This window comes from Plecotus auritus (genome assembly GCF_963455305.1).
Source record: "Plecotus auritus genome assembly, chromosome: 9".
NCBI classification, from domain to species: Eukaryota; Metazoa; Chordata; class Mammalia; order Chiroptera; family Vespertilionidae; genus Plecotus; species Plecotus auritus.
Window position 1 is genome coordinate 76,848,948 of NC_137783.1, and position 13,933 is coordinate 76,862,880.

Sequence of the window (13,933 nt, forward strand, 5' to 3'; positions counted from 1 at the left end):
ACCTGGGGGTGGGTTGCGACTGTGAGGAGGGGGGTAAAAGGGAGGAAAATGGGAGACATCTGCAATACTATCAACAATAATTTATATCTATAGTTATATTTATATATCTATAGATACAAAAGCCTAAGTGACTGTTATGACCATAATGACTGGAATGACCAGTTGACCAGTCGCTATGACATGCACTGCATGAGGGGCCAGATGCTCAATGCAAGAACTGCCCCTTGGTGGTCAGTGTGTTCCCACACCAACCTCCCATGGCCAGCCAACCTCCCCCTGGCTGGCAAACCTCCCGCAGTCCCTCCCCATCTTTCCCCCCTTCCAGCAGGCACTGTGACAGTGGGAAGGGCCTGTCCAGCAGCTGGCAGGCCCTGGCCAGCCTAGCCCCGATTGGGACTGGGCGAGATGGCCCTGATAGGCCCTGATCACCGCCTAGGCCTAGGGACCCCAAACGTGCACTGGGCTTCTAGTATATATGTAAAAGGCTAAGCAACTGGCTGACTGGCCTGTAGGTATGATGTGCATTGACCACAAGGGCGCAGATGCTCAACGCAAGAGCTGCCGAGCAACAGCAACTTTGAAGAGTGCCCTCTTGCACTCTGGGAACCCTTGGGGGATGTCGGACTGCTGGTTTCAGCCTGATCCTTGCAGGCCAGGCTGAGGGACCTCCCCACCCCCACCTGCTGGAGGGACCCCACTCACTCTGCAGATGACCTTTGAGCTGCGGTGCTATCCCAGGTGTGGCTGGCTGGGGAGGGACTGCAGGAGGTTGGCTCCAGGGCGTGTCCTGCCCCTCTTGCCCAGTCCCACCCTGCCAGCCACCTTCTAATTAACTTCCTTTCAATGTGCATGAATCCGTGCACCGGGGCACTAGTATTACATAAAAGTAAAAACATTAAAAATTTCCCCAAATAGTATTTGTTCATGGGCTTGATTTACTTTCCCAACTGTATAGCTCATATTTGATTTTTAATTTTGATTACTGAAATACAAATAAAGAAAGAAATATGTGACTAAGTTTAAATACAGAATTAAACTTTTTAAGTATTCCAAAATATTTAATCATCCCAAAACATTTTCTTTTGAGCAGGTGCTGAATCTCGCAGGCATCGAAGCACAACAGGTGGTTTTACTTCTCGAGGATCATCAGTTTGTGCATCCTGCATTTTTGGAGATGATTAATAGCCTTTTGTCTTCAGGTAAGTAGATGGTTTCTATTCATAGAAAATAAAGTTACACTGTAAAATTATGCCAGTAAAATGATCTTGTGCAAAATTATGTTTCAGAGAATTTTTGGCATAGCTTTTATTAAGATGACATGGGGTTAAACATGCTCAGAGCAGGAGAATTGAGAAATTTATGTAAAACCAAAAGATTGAAGAATTATATAAACATGATTATTAACACTGAATATTGGTGAATATGCTGAAAAATTGGCCCTCTTACTCACTTTTGGTTGGACTGTGATCTATTATAATCCCTTGGGAAAGTTATCAACCAGTACTGACTTATTTAAAAAATATACCATACCTTTGATATAGCAATTTTTTTATCTGTAGAAATTTAACCTACAAAAATAAAATAACTAGTATGTAAGGAAATATGTAATATAATTTACAATAAAACATTTGTAGAACCTCACTGTCCATCTTTAGTGGATATGGTATGGCCTTAATATGGACATGTGAATACAGATAACATGAGATCTAATTTTTCTCAAATCATGGTATACTCCTGTGGTCTCTGGAACCACCTGACCTTTTTGATAGTTTCTTAGGAAGGATACATGCAATTTCTCACATTTTTTATTTTTCAGAATCTCTTTATAATGAATAATTATGTTCACAGCATTGGTATGTGGTAGCTTAGTTTTAAACTTGGACCAAGAGTACAAAATAATCCTTGCTAAATGCTAGTTTCAACTGCGTAGGTTCTTCCATTACGGGGACCCAAGGACAAAGTTAAATGATGCTCGTGTTTTACTTAGTTATTAATAAATACTTGTTTTATGTCATGCGAGGTAGGCTTTAAGTATTGTAGTCTTTTCTTTAGAATTTAACAGCTTTGATGGAAAGAAAACACCTTTAATTTATAATATGAAGTATCTATAGTGTCCAAATGAGAAGGATAGACCAGGAAGCTAGTTAGACAAGTGGTAGTTCAATTTCTGTTAAAAGAATTGAGGGGTAATGGCACAGTGGAAGTAGTAGGATTGAATGTATGTGGTCTTTTTGTAGAATAACCTCTTTATTTTTAAGGTGCTTATTCTTATTCTTACATATTGCTTGACTTGTCACTAGGTGGAGACCTTGTTCATTTTGTCTGAGATGAAATAGTAGACTAGCCTTACAACTTTTTGCTTTTTCTTTGTGAAAGCAAACATCCAGATAAACATTAATTCAGTAATTATTTCGCCAACATTTTTGGCAAAAAATGTATTTGGAAACTACTTCCAGAGAAAGTACTCATTAGGCCTTTGTCTCTCTTTATATTTCAAATTCTTATTCCCCATTGTGTATAATATATAAGTAGAGCCAGCTTTCTTTGCTAAACATAAGGAATCAAAAGTATTTTTGTATGGCTGCAATTTAGAGAAAGACATGAAGTAGGTACATGTAGGCATGTGTTTGAATATGTACAAGCTTGCAGAATGGTGAGTGGTCTGATACCTCTGAGTTGAGCCTAAAGAAAGGTAGAAATCAAACTGTGATGGGCCCTACATGAATGCAGTGCTTTGGATGTATAGCAAAAGAATTTTCACTTAATCTTATAGTTTCTTGTGAACTATAAGTATATTAGTTTAACAAATATTTATTAAACACCCATTATGTGCCAAACCCAGTGCTAAATATTGGAATAATAGGAGACATGGTTCAGGCCCACTATCAAATACTTGTAGTCTTAATCAACTTTCATTTGCCATTCATCATTCTTTTGGCTAGTAGCAGTTTGTGGATTAGTTCTTCTGATACCTAATACAAGTTTATTTATCCATCCATTCACTTACCTATTTATTTACCTAAAAAATATTTGTGTTCCTGATACTTTGCTAAGAGTGCCCTACCGTTAATATTCAATGTGATCAAATATTTGTCCTCTGGGAATTCAGAATCTAATTTGCAGGGAAGGGAAGTAATTCATTTATTATTATTATTTATTTATTTTTTAATTTCTTTATTGATTAAGGTATCACATATTTGTCCTCATCCCCCCATTCCCATCCCAAACCCCTCCCCACCCATGCCCCCACCCCCCTGTTGTCCGTGACCACTGGTTAGGCTTATATGCATGCATACAAGTCCTTTGGTTGATTTCTCTCCCTAACCCCCACCCTCCCCTACCTTCCCTCTGAGGTTTGACAGTCTGATCGATGCTTCCCTGTCTCCGGGTCTGTTTTTGTTCATCAGTTTATGTTGTTCATTGTTTCCCCTAGATGAGTGAGATAAGGTGATACTAGAAATACACTTATAAGAACCGAAAATGAGACAAGCAATAATGGTTATGCTGAGAGGCAAATGAGTCAGTCTGTAGAAAGTTTCTTTCTGGGCCAACAGTTCTTTTGAGTCCCAATTTCAATATCAAACAGATCCTTATGTGTACATGTCAGCAACGATATTTCAGTTCTGGATGGTGGACAAATGGTGGTAATGCAGGTCCGACCCTCTCTGGTTTGGTCCTGGGCAACCTGCAGTGACACACAGCTGCTGACTGCTAGTATGGCAAGGTGTCGTCAGCGTCTTCCATCTCTGGACTGTTTCTCTTCTGTCTTCATGGCTGGAGCAGTCCTGTCAATTCCTCTCTGTTGCAAGAATCCACATGGTCTTGGAGTCGTTTTCTGAAAATATACAAACATATCTCGACCAAAAGTTAATAAAGGAATCTTTTCTATAAATTTGACTTGGGATCCTTTTTCGTTTTTTGCCCAAACGATTTTCCTTTGGCTTGTTTTGACACCATGTGTGTTTTTCATGGGTGTCTTGCTATTAGCATTACAAATGAAAGTTAATTTTCTAAAGTAAAAATTTTCTAGATGTAATTTACTTACAGTATATTTTTTCTTACATGATATTCTTCTACTATCCCCCCTTTTTTGATTTAAATATTAGGAGGCTTTTGGAAATTTTATAATGTAGTCTTGATAGCTTTTAAATTTTAATTTTTTTGCACTAAAATATGACTGCTTTAGGTTCATTACGTGTTATGCAATTTTACCATGAGATGAACTACCAATAAAAATTTTAGTTAACACTTTAGGAACAGCTTTTTGTCCAGTACCATTAATTTTTCTAGAATATTTGCTTATTTCAATTAGCCAATTTAAATTAATCTGAGAACTTGACTACTATTTTACTGTCAAATTTAATACTCTAACAACAATCTTATTTTACCCTGTAAATATTAGTGGAAAGGATTATTTGCTTTCTTGAGTAGGCCCTGAGCATTCCTGGTGCTAGGCTGGATTTAGATATCAAAAACCCACTTCCCCACACCATGGGTACAAGATGACTCAAACAAGTCTTGTTGCAGTGAGAGGGCAGCTGCTGTCGGCCAAGTCTCTGTCTGTTACCTGGGTCCCGATTTGAGCTGGGCATGGGAAGTGAAGCAGCCATGGGGACAGGAGACCTCCTAGAAGGGGTGAGGGTTCAGGCCCCTGCAAAGTTGGGGTGAGGGTCTGTGCCCCACCTCTGTTGACTCCCAAGTTCTCTCCTGATGGCCCCTCTGCGACTGTGCCTGTGTTAGGTTGTTCCTTCTCTGAGGAATCTTACCCGTCTCTGAATAACCAGCCATCCTCCGGGGCCAAGCAGGGTGATGTGAGGTTCAGTTCTGTCTCCTTGGTAGCCTATGCCCCCATGGCCTCCACACCCAGCACCTGCCTTGGGATCCTGTCGCCTGCTGGTGGGGCCCCGGCACTGATCACATATCTTGGGGAACCCAGGTTTCTTCTCTGGGGAGGGCCCAGCTCACCCCTCTGGCCGAGAGACAGGTCCATGGTACCAGCCACCACGAGGCTTCAACCTTAGCATGAACAGAAAGCTCAGGCAACAGCTGTGGGCAATTGGATTGTGAGAAGAGGGTCCCTCTTGGCCAAAAGGGCAAGATGGGCCAATATAGAATGCTCAGGTGCATTCCCAGGGGGCCCTCTACACAGTGGAAGGGATTAAATCCTTTTGTGTCCTTTTTAAATTGCTGCCAGACATTCAAAGAACTAGTTTGTAAGTTTGTTTGGGATAATTGTACATTATGCTGTTGTAATTCTAAAGTATCAAGAGATGTGTTACCTTTGTGTCCAAGCACCAAAAAGATGATTTTTTATTGATTCCCAAGGGTGCGAGGTACTATTATAGGTAATGGGGGTAATACAAATCTGGGAAAAATTATAATGACATTGTAGAATAATATCATGTAAGGATATTCTTTGCTCTAGGCCATGGCAATTCCATTTCAAACTGGCTGTCAATTTCTTTTTGTATAGACAAGGTCTTAGTTATATTTTCTGCACCTCTCCCAGGAGCAAGTAGTGATAGCCCCTTCCTTTGGTGTCCACGCAAGCCAGAAACCTCTCTTTAATTTTACACACAAAGGAGCAGTGGTTTGATTTTGTGTCATACAAAAGGGAAGCTGGGTGGCGACCCCTGTGTAATTATACTTCCTAGTCCCACCCATGGTCCTCCTGGATGACCAAGGTGTTTGGTATTATTGGTGACTACATTAGGCGGGGGATCAGCCCACTTAAGGGTTCTTACCCATGAAGGGTCAGGAACATAAGTCCAAAATACTTCCCCATTTGCCCCAGGTAATATTACCCTACAGCTGATGACTGCTAGCATGGCAAGAAAGACATTCTCAGGCATTCTTGGGGTTCTGGTTACCTCACAATTTCTTTTCTATTTTTTAAATTATTTTTTTATAATATTATTTTTTATACATATGTGTCCTTATTCTCCCATTATCCCCCACCCCCACTCATGCCCCACCCCCCTGTTGTCTGTGTCCATTGATTAGGCTCATATGCATGCACACAAGTCCCTTGGTTGATCTCTCCCCCTTATTCCCACCGACCCCCTCCTTCCCTGAGGTTTGAGGTTCTGATACCTGTTTCTGAGTCTCTGGTTCTGTTCTTGTTCATCAGTCTATGTTGTTCATTATATTCCACAAATGAGTGAGATCATGTGATATTTATCTTTCTCTGCCTGACTTATTTCACTTAGCATAATGCTCTCCATCTCCATCCATGTTGTTGCAAATGGTAAGAATTCCTTCTTTTGTACCGCAGCGTAGTATTCCATTGTGTATATATACCACAGTTTTTTGATCCACTCATCTGCTGATGGGCATTTAGGCTGTTTCCAAATCTTAGCTATGGTGAATTGTGCTTCTATGAACATAGGGGTGCATATATCCTTTCTGATTCATGTTTCTAGTTTCTTGGGATATATTCCTAGAAGTGGGATCACTGGATCAAATGGGAGTTCCATTTTTAGTTTTTTGAGGAAACTCCATACTATTCTCCACAGTGGCTGCACCAGTCTGCATTCCCACCAGCAGTGCAAAAGAGTTCCATTTTCTCCACATCCTCGCCAACACTTGTCGTTTGTTTATTTGTTGATGATAGCTATTCTGACAGGTGTAAGATGGTACCGCATTGTTGTTTTGATTTGCATCTCTCTGATGATTAGTGACTTTGAGCAGGTTTTCATATGTCTCTTGGCCTTCCTTCTGTCTTCTTTCAAAAAATGTCTATTCAGGTCAGTTGCCCATTTTTCGATTGGGTTGTTTATCTTCTTTTTGTTAAGTTGTATGAGTTCTCTGTAAACGTTGGAGATTAAACCCTTATCATTGATATCATGGGCAAATTATGTTCTCCCATGCAGTGGGCTTTCTTGTTGTTTTATTGATGGTTTCCTTTGCTGTGCAAAAGCTTTTTATTTTCATGTAGTCCCATTTGTTTATTTTCTCTTTAGTTTCCATTGCCCTAGGAGCAGTATCAGTGAAGAAGTTCCTTCGGCATTGTGTCTGAGATTTTTCTGCCTGTGGATTCCTCTAGTATTTTTATGGATTCCCGTCTTATGTTTAAGTCCTTTATCCATTTTGAGTTTATTTTTGTGTATGGTGAAAGTTGGTGATCTAGTTTCATTTTTTTTGCATGTATCTGTCCAATTTTCCCAACACCATTTGTTGAAGAGACTGTCTTGACTCCATTGTATGTTCATGCCTCCTTTGTCAAATATTAATTGGGTATAGTGGTTGGGTTGATTTCTGGGTTCTCTATTCTATTCCATTGATCTATATGTCTGTTCTTGTGCCAGTACCAGGCTGTTTTAAGAACAGTGGCTTTGTAATACAGCTTGAAATCTGGTATTGAGATCCCACCTACTTTGTTCTTCTTTCTCAGTATTGCTGCAAGTATTCGGGGTCTTTTTTTTATTCCAGGTGAATTTTTTGAAGGTTCATTCTAGGTCTGTGAAATATGCTGTTGGTATTTTAATGCGAAGTGCATTGAATTTATAGATTGCTTTGGGTAGTATGGACATTTTAATGATGTTGATTCTACCAATCCATGAACATGGTATGTTCTTCCATCTGTTTATGTCTTCCTCTATCACTTTTTTCAGTGTCGTGTAGTTTTCCATGTATGGGTCTTTTACCTCCTTAGTTAAGTTTATTCCTAGGTATCTTAATTTTTTTGGTGCGATGGTAAATGGGATTGCTTTTTAGTCTCTCTTTCTGTAAGTTCATTATTGGTGTATAGAAATGCCATAGATTTCTTGGCATTAATTTTTATCCTGCTACATTGCCGAATTCACTTATTAAGTCTAATAATTTTTTGATGGAGTCTTTAGGGTTTTCTGTGTACAGTATTATGTCATCTGCGAATAAGGATAGTTTTACTTCTTCTTTTCCAATTTGGATGCCTTTTATTTCTTCTTCTTGTCTGACCGCAATGGCTAGTACTTCCAGCACTATGTTGAACAGGAGTGGTGAGAGTGGGCATCCCTGTCTTGTTCTTGTTCTTAGGGGAAATGGTTTTAGTTTTTGCCCATTGAGTATGATGTTAGCTGTGGGTTTATCATATATAGCTTTTATTATGTTGAGATATGATCCTTCTATTCCCACCTTGTTGAGAGTTTTTATCAAGAAAGGGTGTTGGATTTTGTCAAATGCTTTTTCTCCATCAATTGATATGACTGTGATTTTTATCTCTCAATTTGTTTATGTGGTGTATCACGTTTATTGATTTGCGGATATTGTACCATCCTTGCATCCCTGGAATAATTCCTACTTGGTCATGGTGTATGATCTTTCTGATGTAGTGGTGTATCCGATTTGCTATAATTTTGTTGAGGATTTTGGCATCTATATTCATGAGGGATATTGACTTATAATTCTCTTTCATTGTGTTGTCTTTATCTGGTTTTGGTATTAGGGTGATTCTGGCTTCATAGAAGGAGCTTGGAAGTGTTCCTTCCTTTTGAATTTTTTGAAATAGTCTGAGGAGGATAGATTTTAGTTCTTCCTTGAATTTTTGGTAAAACTCCCCTGTGAAGCCATCTGGTCCTGGGCTTTTGTTTGCTGGAAGCTTTTTGATGACTGCTCCAATTTCTTCCATAGTTACTGGCCTATTGAGATGTTTAGATTCTTCCTGATTGAGTTTTGGAAGGTTATATTTTTCTACGAATATGTCCATTTCCTCCAGGTTGTCCAGTTTGTTGGAGTAGAGTTGTTCATAGTATTTTTTAACAATCCTTTGTATTTCTGTGCGGTCTGTTGTTATTTCACCTCTTTCATTTCTGATTTTGTTTATTTGGGTCCTCTCTCTTTGCTTCTTGGTGAGCCTGGCTAGAGGTTCATCAATCTTGTTTATCCTTTCAAAGAACCAGCTCTTGGTTTTGTTGATCTTTTGTATTGTTTTTTTGGTTTCAATGTCATTTATTTCCACTCTGATCTTTATTATTTCCTTCCTTCTGCTTACACTGGGCTTTTCTTGTTGCTCTCTTTCTAACTCTTTGAGTTTTAGGGTTAGGTAATTTATTTCCATTGTTTCTTGTTTTTTGCAGTAGGCTTGGAGAGCTAGGAACTTCGCTCTCAAGACTGCTTTCGCTGTGTCCCATAGATTTTGGATTGTTGTGTTTTCATTGTCATTTGTTGCCATGATGTTTTTTATTTCTTCCTTGATCTCTCTGGTAACCCAGTCATTGTTTAATAGCATGCTGTTTAGTCTCCATGTGTTTGATTTTTTTTTGGATTCTTTTTATTGTAGTTGATTTCCAGTTTTATGCCACTGTGGTATGAGAAGATGCTTGATATGATTTCTATCTTCTTGAATTTGAAGAGACTTTGCTTATGACCCAACATATGGTCTATCTTTGAAAATGACCCATGTGCACTTGAGAAGAATGTATATTCTGTGGTTTTGGGGTGAAATGTTCTGAAGATGTCAATTCCATCTGGTCTAGTGAGTCATTTAGGATTGATGTTTCTTTGCTGATTTTTTGTTTAGAGGATTTGTCCAATGGTGATAGTGGGGTATTAAAGTCTCCTACTATGATTGTATTGCTGTCAATCTCTCTTTTGATATCCTCGAGGAGTTTTTTTATGTGTTTGGGTGCTCCTGTATTGGGTGCATGTATGTTTACCAGAGTTATTTCTTCTTGTTGGATTGCTCCCTTTAGTATTATGAAGTGCCCTTTCTTATCTCTTTTTATGTCCTTCACTTTGAAATCTAATTTGTCAGATATAAGTATTGCTACCCCAGCTTTTTTTTCATTTCCATTTGCCTGAAAAACCTTTTTCCATCCCTTCACCCTCAGTCTGTGTGCATCTTTTTTTTCTGAGGTGGGTTTCTTGTAGACAGCAGATATATGGGTTGTGTTTTTTCATCCAATCTGTTACCCTATGTCTTTTGATTGGGGCATTTAATCCATTTACATTTAAAGTTATTATTGATTGGTACTTACTTGTCGCCATTTTTATTCTTTACGCCTGTGTTCCTTCTTTGCTTCCTATTTTTTTTTTTTTTTACAGCAGACCTTTTAGCATTTCTTGCATTGCTGGTTTGGTGGTAATAAATTCCCTTAGTCCTTTTTTGTCTGTGAAGCTCCTGATTTCACCTTCAATTTTGATTGATAGCCTTGCTGGGTACAGTATTCTTGGATTCAAACCCTTCCTTTGCATGACTTTTATATTTCATTCTATTCCCTTCTGGCCTGATGAGTTTCTCTTGAGAAATCAGTCGCTAGTGTGATTGGGGTTCCTGTGTAGGTAACTTTCTGCCTCTCTCTGGCTGCTTTTAAGATTCTTACTTTGTCGTTGGTGTTTGCCAATTTCATTATAATGTGCCTTGGCGTCGGTCTTTTGGGGTTCATTTTGCTTAGGACTCTGTGAGCTTCTTGGATTTGTGTGTGTTTTTTCTTCCCTATATCAGGGAAATTTTCTGTCATTATTTCTTCAAACAAGATTTCTATTCCCTGCTCCGTTTCCTCTCCTTCTGGAACCCCTATTATGTGGATGTTGTTTTGTTTCGTGTTGTCCCAAAGTTCCATTAGGCTCTCCTCTTGCCTTTTAATTTTTTTTTCTAGAAGTTGCTCTACATGGGTATTTTTTCCCATCTTGTCTTCTAGCTCACTGATGCGGTCATCTGCTTCTTCTAGTCTACTTTTGATGCTTCCTATTGAGTTCTTTACAGCGGTGATGTCATTTTTCATTTCTTCTTGGTTCTTCTTCATTTCCTCTTGGTTCTTGCTCATATTGTCAAATTTGTCTTCCATTCTTTTCAGCCACCTTATGACCATTTCTCTGAATTCTTTCTCTGGAAGGTTGCTTGCCTCCATTTCATTTACTTCCTTTCCTGGTGATGCCTGCTTTTCTTTCCTATGCAGGCTGTTTCTTTGTCTCCCCATGGTCTCTCTTCTCTGGATGTCTGGTTATGTAGTTCTCTCTCTCCTGCGTTAATTTAAAGGCACAAAATACAGCACTACCAGGTACAACACACAAGGCACTGAACAGAAATGTATTCATGATATTAATAACCCCAAATAAAGGTGACCACCAGAGAAAGGCAAATTAGGGGATAAGAGAGAAAGAAGAAGAGAGAGAAAAAAAAGAAAGGAGTGCCAAAATGAAATTGGGAAAAGAAAAAAAAAACAGTAAGAGAGAAAAGAAAGAGAATAAGAAGAAAAGGGGAACAAACTGTATATATGGGGGGAAAACTCCAATGGAACAGCCAGTAATCCCAGCAAATGCCAGCAACAAGTACCTGGAGATGAATACAAACTACAAACAACAATTAATATCAAGTGAGGCAAGGAAAAACAGATGCAAAAAAAGAAACAAAAACAAAGCAAACAAAACAAAACAAAACAAAAAGAATAAGCAAAACAATCTCACAAACAAGCATAAAAAATGATATAATCAACATTCAAGCAAACAACAAAAGGACAGAGACTAAAACAATTTTTGGATAGTGAAGACAGAGAAGGGAGAGGTGTGTATGAACTCAGAGTAGGGGATTGGAAATTAGATATATATGTAGGGTGAAATTTTAACAGGGGGTAAAAAGAAAGAATAGGGAAAAATCTAAGGCAGGAAAAGGGTAAGAGAAACAGGACAACAAAAGGGCAAAAGTTAGGAAGAGAGTGATGGCATAAAGGTAGAGTTGAGATAGAGTTGAATGATGCTAAAGGAAAGATGAAAATAGAATGTAGAACACTAATCTCAAAGTCAAATAAAGAGAAAATAAAATGACACTTTTTTTTTTTTTTTTTTTTTTTTAATTTTCATAATTCACAGACTTTATTTTTTTTTTTTTTTTTTTTCAAATTTTTATTAAGGTATTATATGTGTACATATCTTATCATTGCCCCCCACCCCCACCCCACTCCCATATATGCCCTCACCCCCCAATGTTCTGCATCCGTTGGTTACTCTTATATACATGCATATAAGTCCTTCAGTTGATCTCTTATTTCCCCCACCTCTCCCTAACCTAACCACTGTAATTTGACATTCTGTTTGATGCTTTACTGCCTCTGTAACTATCTTTTTGTTCATCAGTTTATAATGTTTTTCATTATCCCCAAATGAGTGGGATCATGTGGTATTTTTCTTTCATTGACTGGCTTATTTCACTTAGCATAATGTTCTCTAATTCCATCCAAGTGCCTACAAATGGTAGTAATTCCTTCTTTTTTACGGCAGCATAGTATTCCATTGTGTAGATGTACCATAGTTTTCTGATCCAGTCATCTGCTGATGGGCATTTAGGCTGTTTCCAAATCTTAGCTATTGTAAATTGTGCTGCTATGAACATAGGGGTGCATATATCCTTTCTGATTGGTGTTTCTGGTTTCTTAGGATATATTCCTAGGAGTGGGATTACTGGGTCAAATGGGAGTTCCATTTTCAGTTTTTTGAGGAAACTCCATACTGTTCTCCACAGTGGCTGCACCAGTCTGCATTCCCACCAGCAGTGCACGAGGGTTCCTTTTTCTCCGCATCCTCGCCAACACTTGTCGTTTGTTGATTTGTTGATGATAGCCATTCTGACAGGTGTGAGATGGTATCGCATTGTTGTTTTGATTTGCATCTCTCGGATAATTAGTGACTTTGAGCATGTTTTCATGTGTCTCTTGGCCTTCCTTCTGTCTTCTTTCGAAAAGCTTCTATTTAGGTCCGTTGCCCATTTTTTTATTGGATCATTTATCTTCCTTTTATTAAGTTGTATAAGCTGCCTGTAGATGTTGGAAATTAAACCTTTATCAGTGATACCATTTGCAAATATGTTCTCCCATACAGTGGGGTTTCTTGTTGTTTTGTTGATGGTTTCTTTTGCTGTGCAAAAGCTTTTTATTTTGATGTAGTCCCATTTGTTTATTTTCTGTTTGGCTTCCATTACCCTAGGGGCAGTATCACTGAAAAAGTTCTTTTGGCATATGTCTGAGATTTTGCTGCCTGTGGATTCCTCTAGTATTTTTATGGTTTCCCGTCTTATATTTAAGTCCTGTACCCATTTTGAGTTTATTTTTGTGTATGGTGTAAGTTGGTGATCTAGTTTCATTTTTTTGCATGTATCTGTCCAATTTTCCCAACACCATTTATTAAAGAGACTGTCTTGACTCCATTGTATGCTCATGCCTCCTTTGTCAAATATTAAATGCGCATATTGGTTTGGGTCGATATCTGGATTCTCTATTCTGTTCCATTGATCTATATGTCTGTTCTTGTGCCAGTACCAGGCTGTTTTGATGACAGTGGCTTTGTAATACAGCTTGAAATCTGGTATTGAGATCCCTCCTACTTTATTCTTCTTTCTCAGGATTGCTGTGGCTATTCGGGGTCTTTTTTTATTCCAGATGAATTTTTGGAGAGTTCTTTCTAGGTCTGTGAAATACGCCGTTGGTATTTTAATGGGGAGTGCATTGAATCTATAGATTGCTTTGGGTAGTATGGACATTTTAATGATGTTGATTCTACCAATCCATGAACATGGTATGTTCTTCCATCTGTTTACATCTTCCTCTATCTCTTTTTTCAGTGTCCTGTAGTTTTCCGCATATAGGTCTTTTACCTCCTTGGTTAGGTTTATTCCTAAGTATCTTAATTTTTTTGGTGCGATGGAAAATGGGATTGCTTTTTTAGTCTCTCTTTCTGTAAGTTCATTGTTGGTGTATAGAAATGCCATAGATTTCTTGGTGTTAATTTTGTATCCTGCTACATTGCCGAATTCATTTATTAAGTCTGTTAGTTTTTTGATGGAGTCTTTCGGGTTTTTTATGTACAATATCATGTCATCTGCAAATAAGGACAGCTTTACTTCTTCTTTTCCAATTTGGATGCCTTTTATTTCTTCTTCTTGTCTAATTGCAGTGGCTAATACTTCCAGTACTATGTCAAACAGGAGTGGTGAGAGTGGGCATCCCTGTCTTGTTCCTGTTCT

General features: G+C 38.5%; 1 protein-coding gene across 2 annotated transcripts in view; it reads left to right on the forward strand.

Annotated features, from left to right (window-relative positions):
- Window positions 1-13,933, forward strand: part of DYNC2H1 (dynein cytoplasmic 2 heavy chain 1) — a 378,097-nt gene that overhangs the window by 119,798 nt on the left and 244,366 nt on the right. For both annotated transcript variants that reach the window (XM_080641013.1, XM_080641014.1), the window contains exon 50: window positions 1,091-1,199. In XM_080641013.1, coding sequence (XP_080497139.1) covers window positions 1,091-1,199 — 109 coding nt within the window. The remainder of the gene's footprint in view (window positions 1-1,090; window positions 1,200-13,933) is intronic.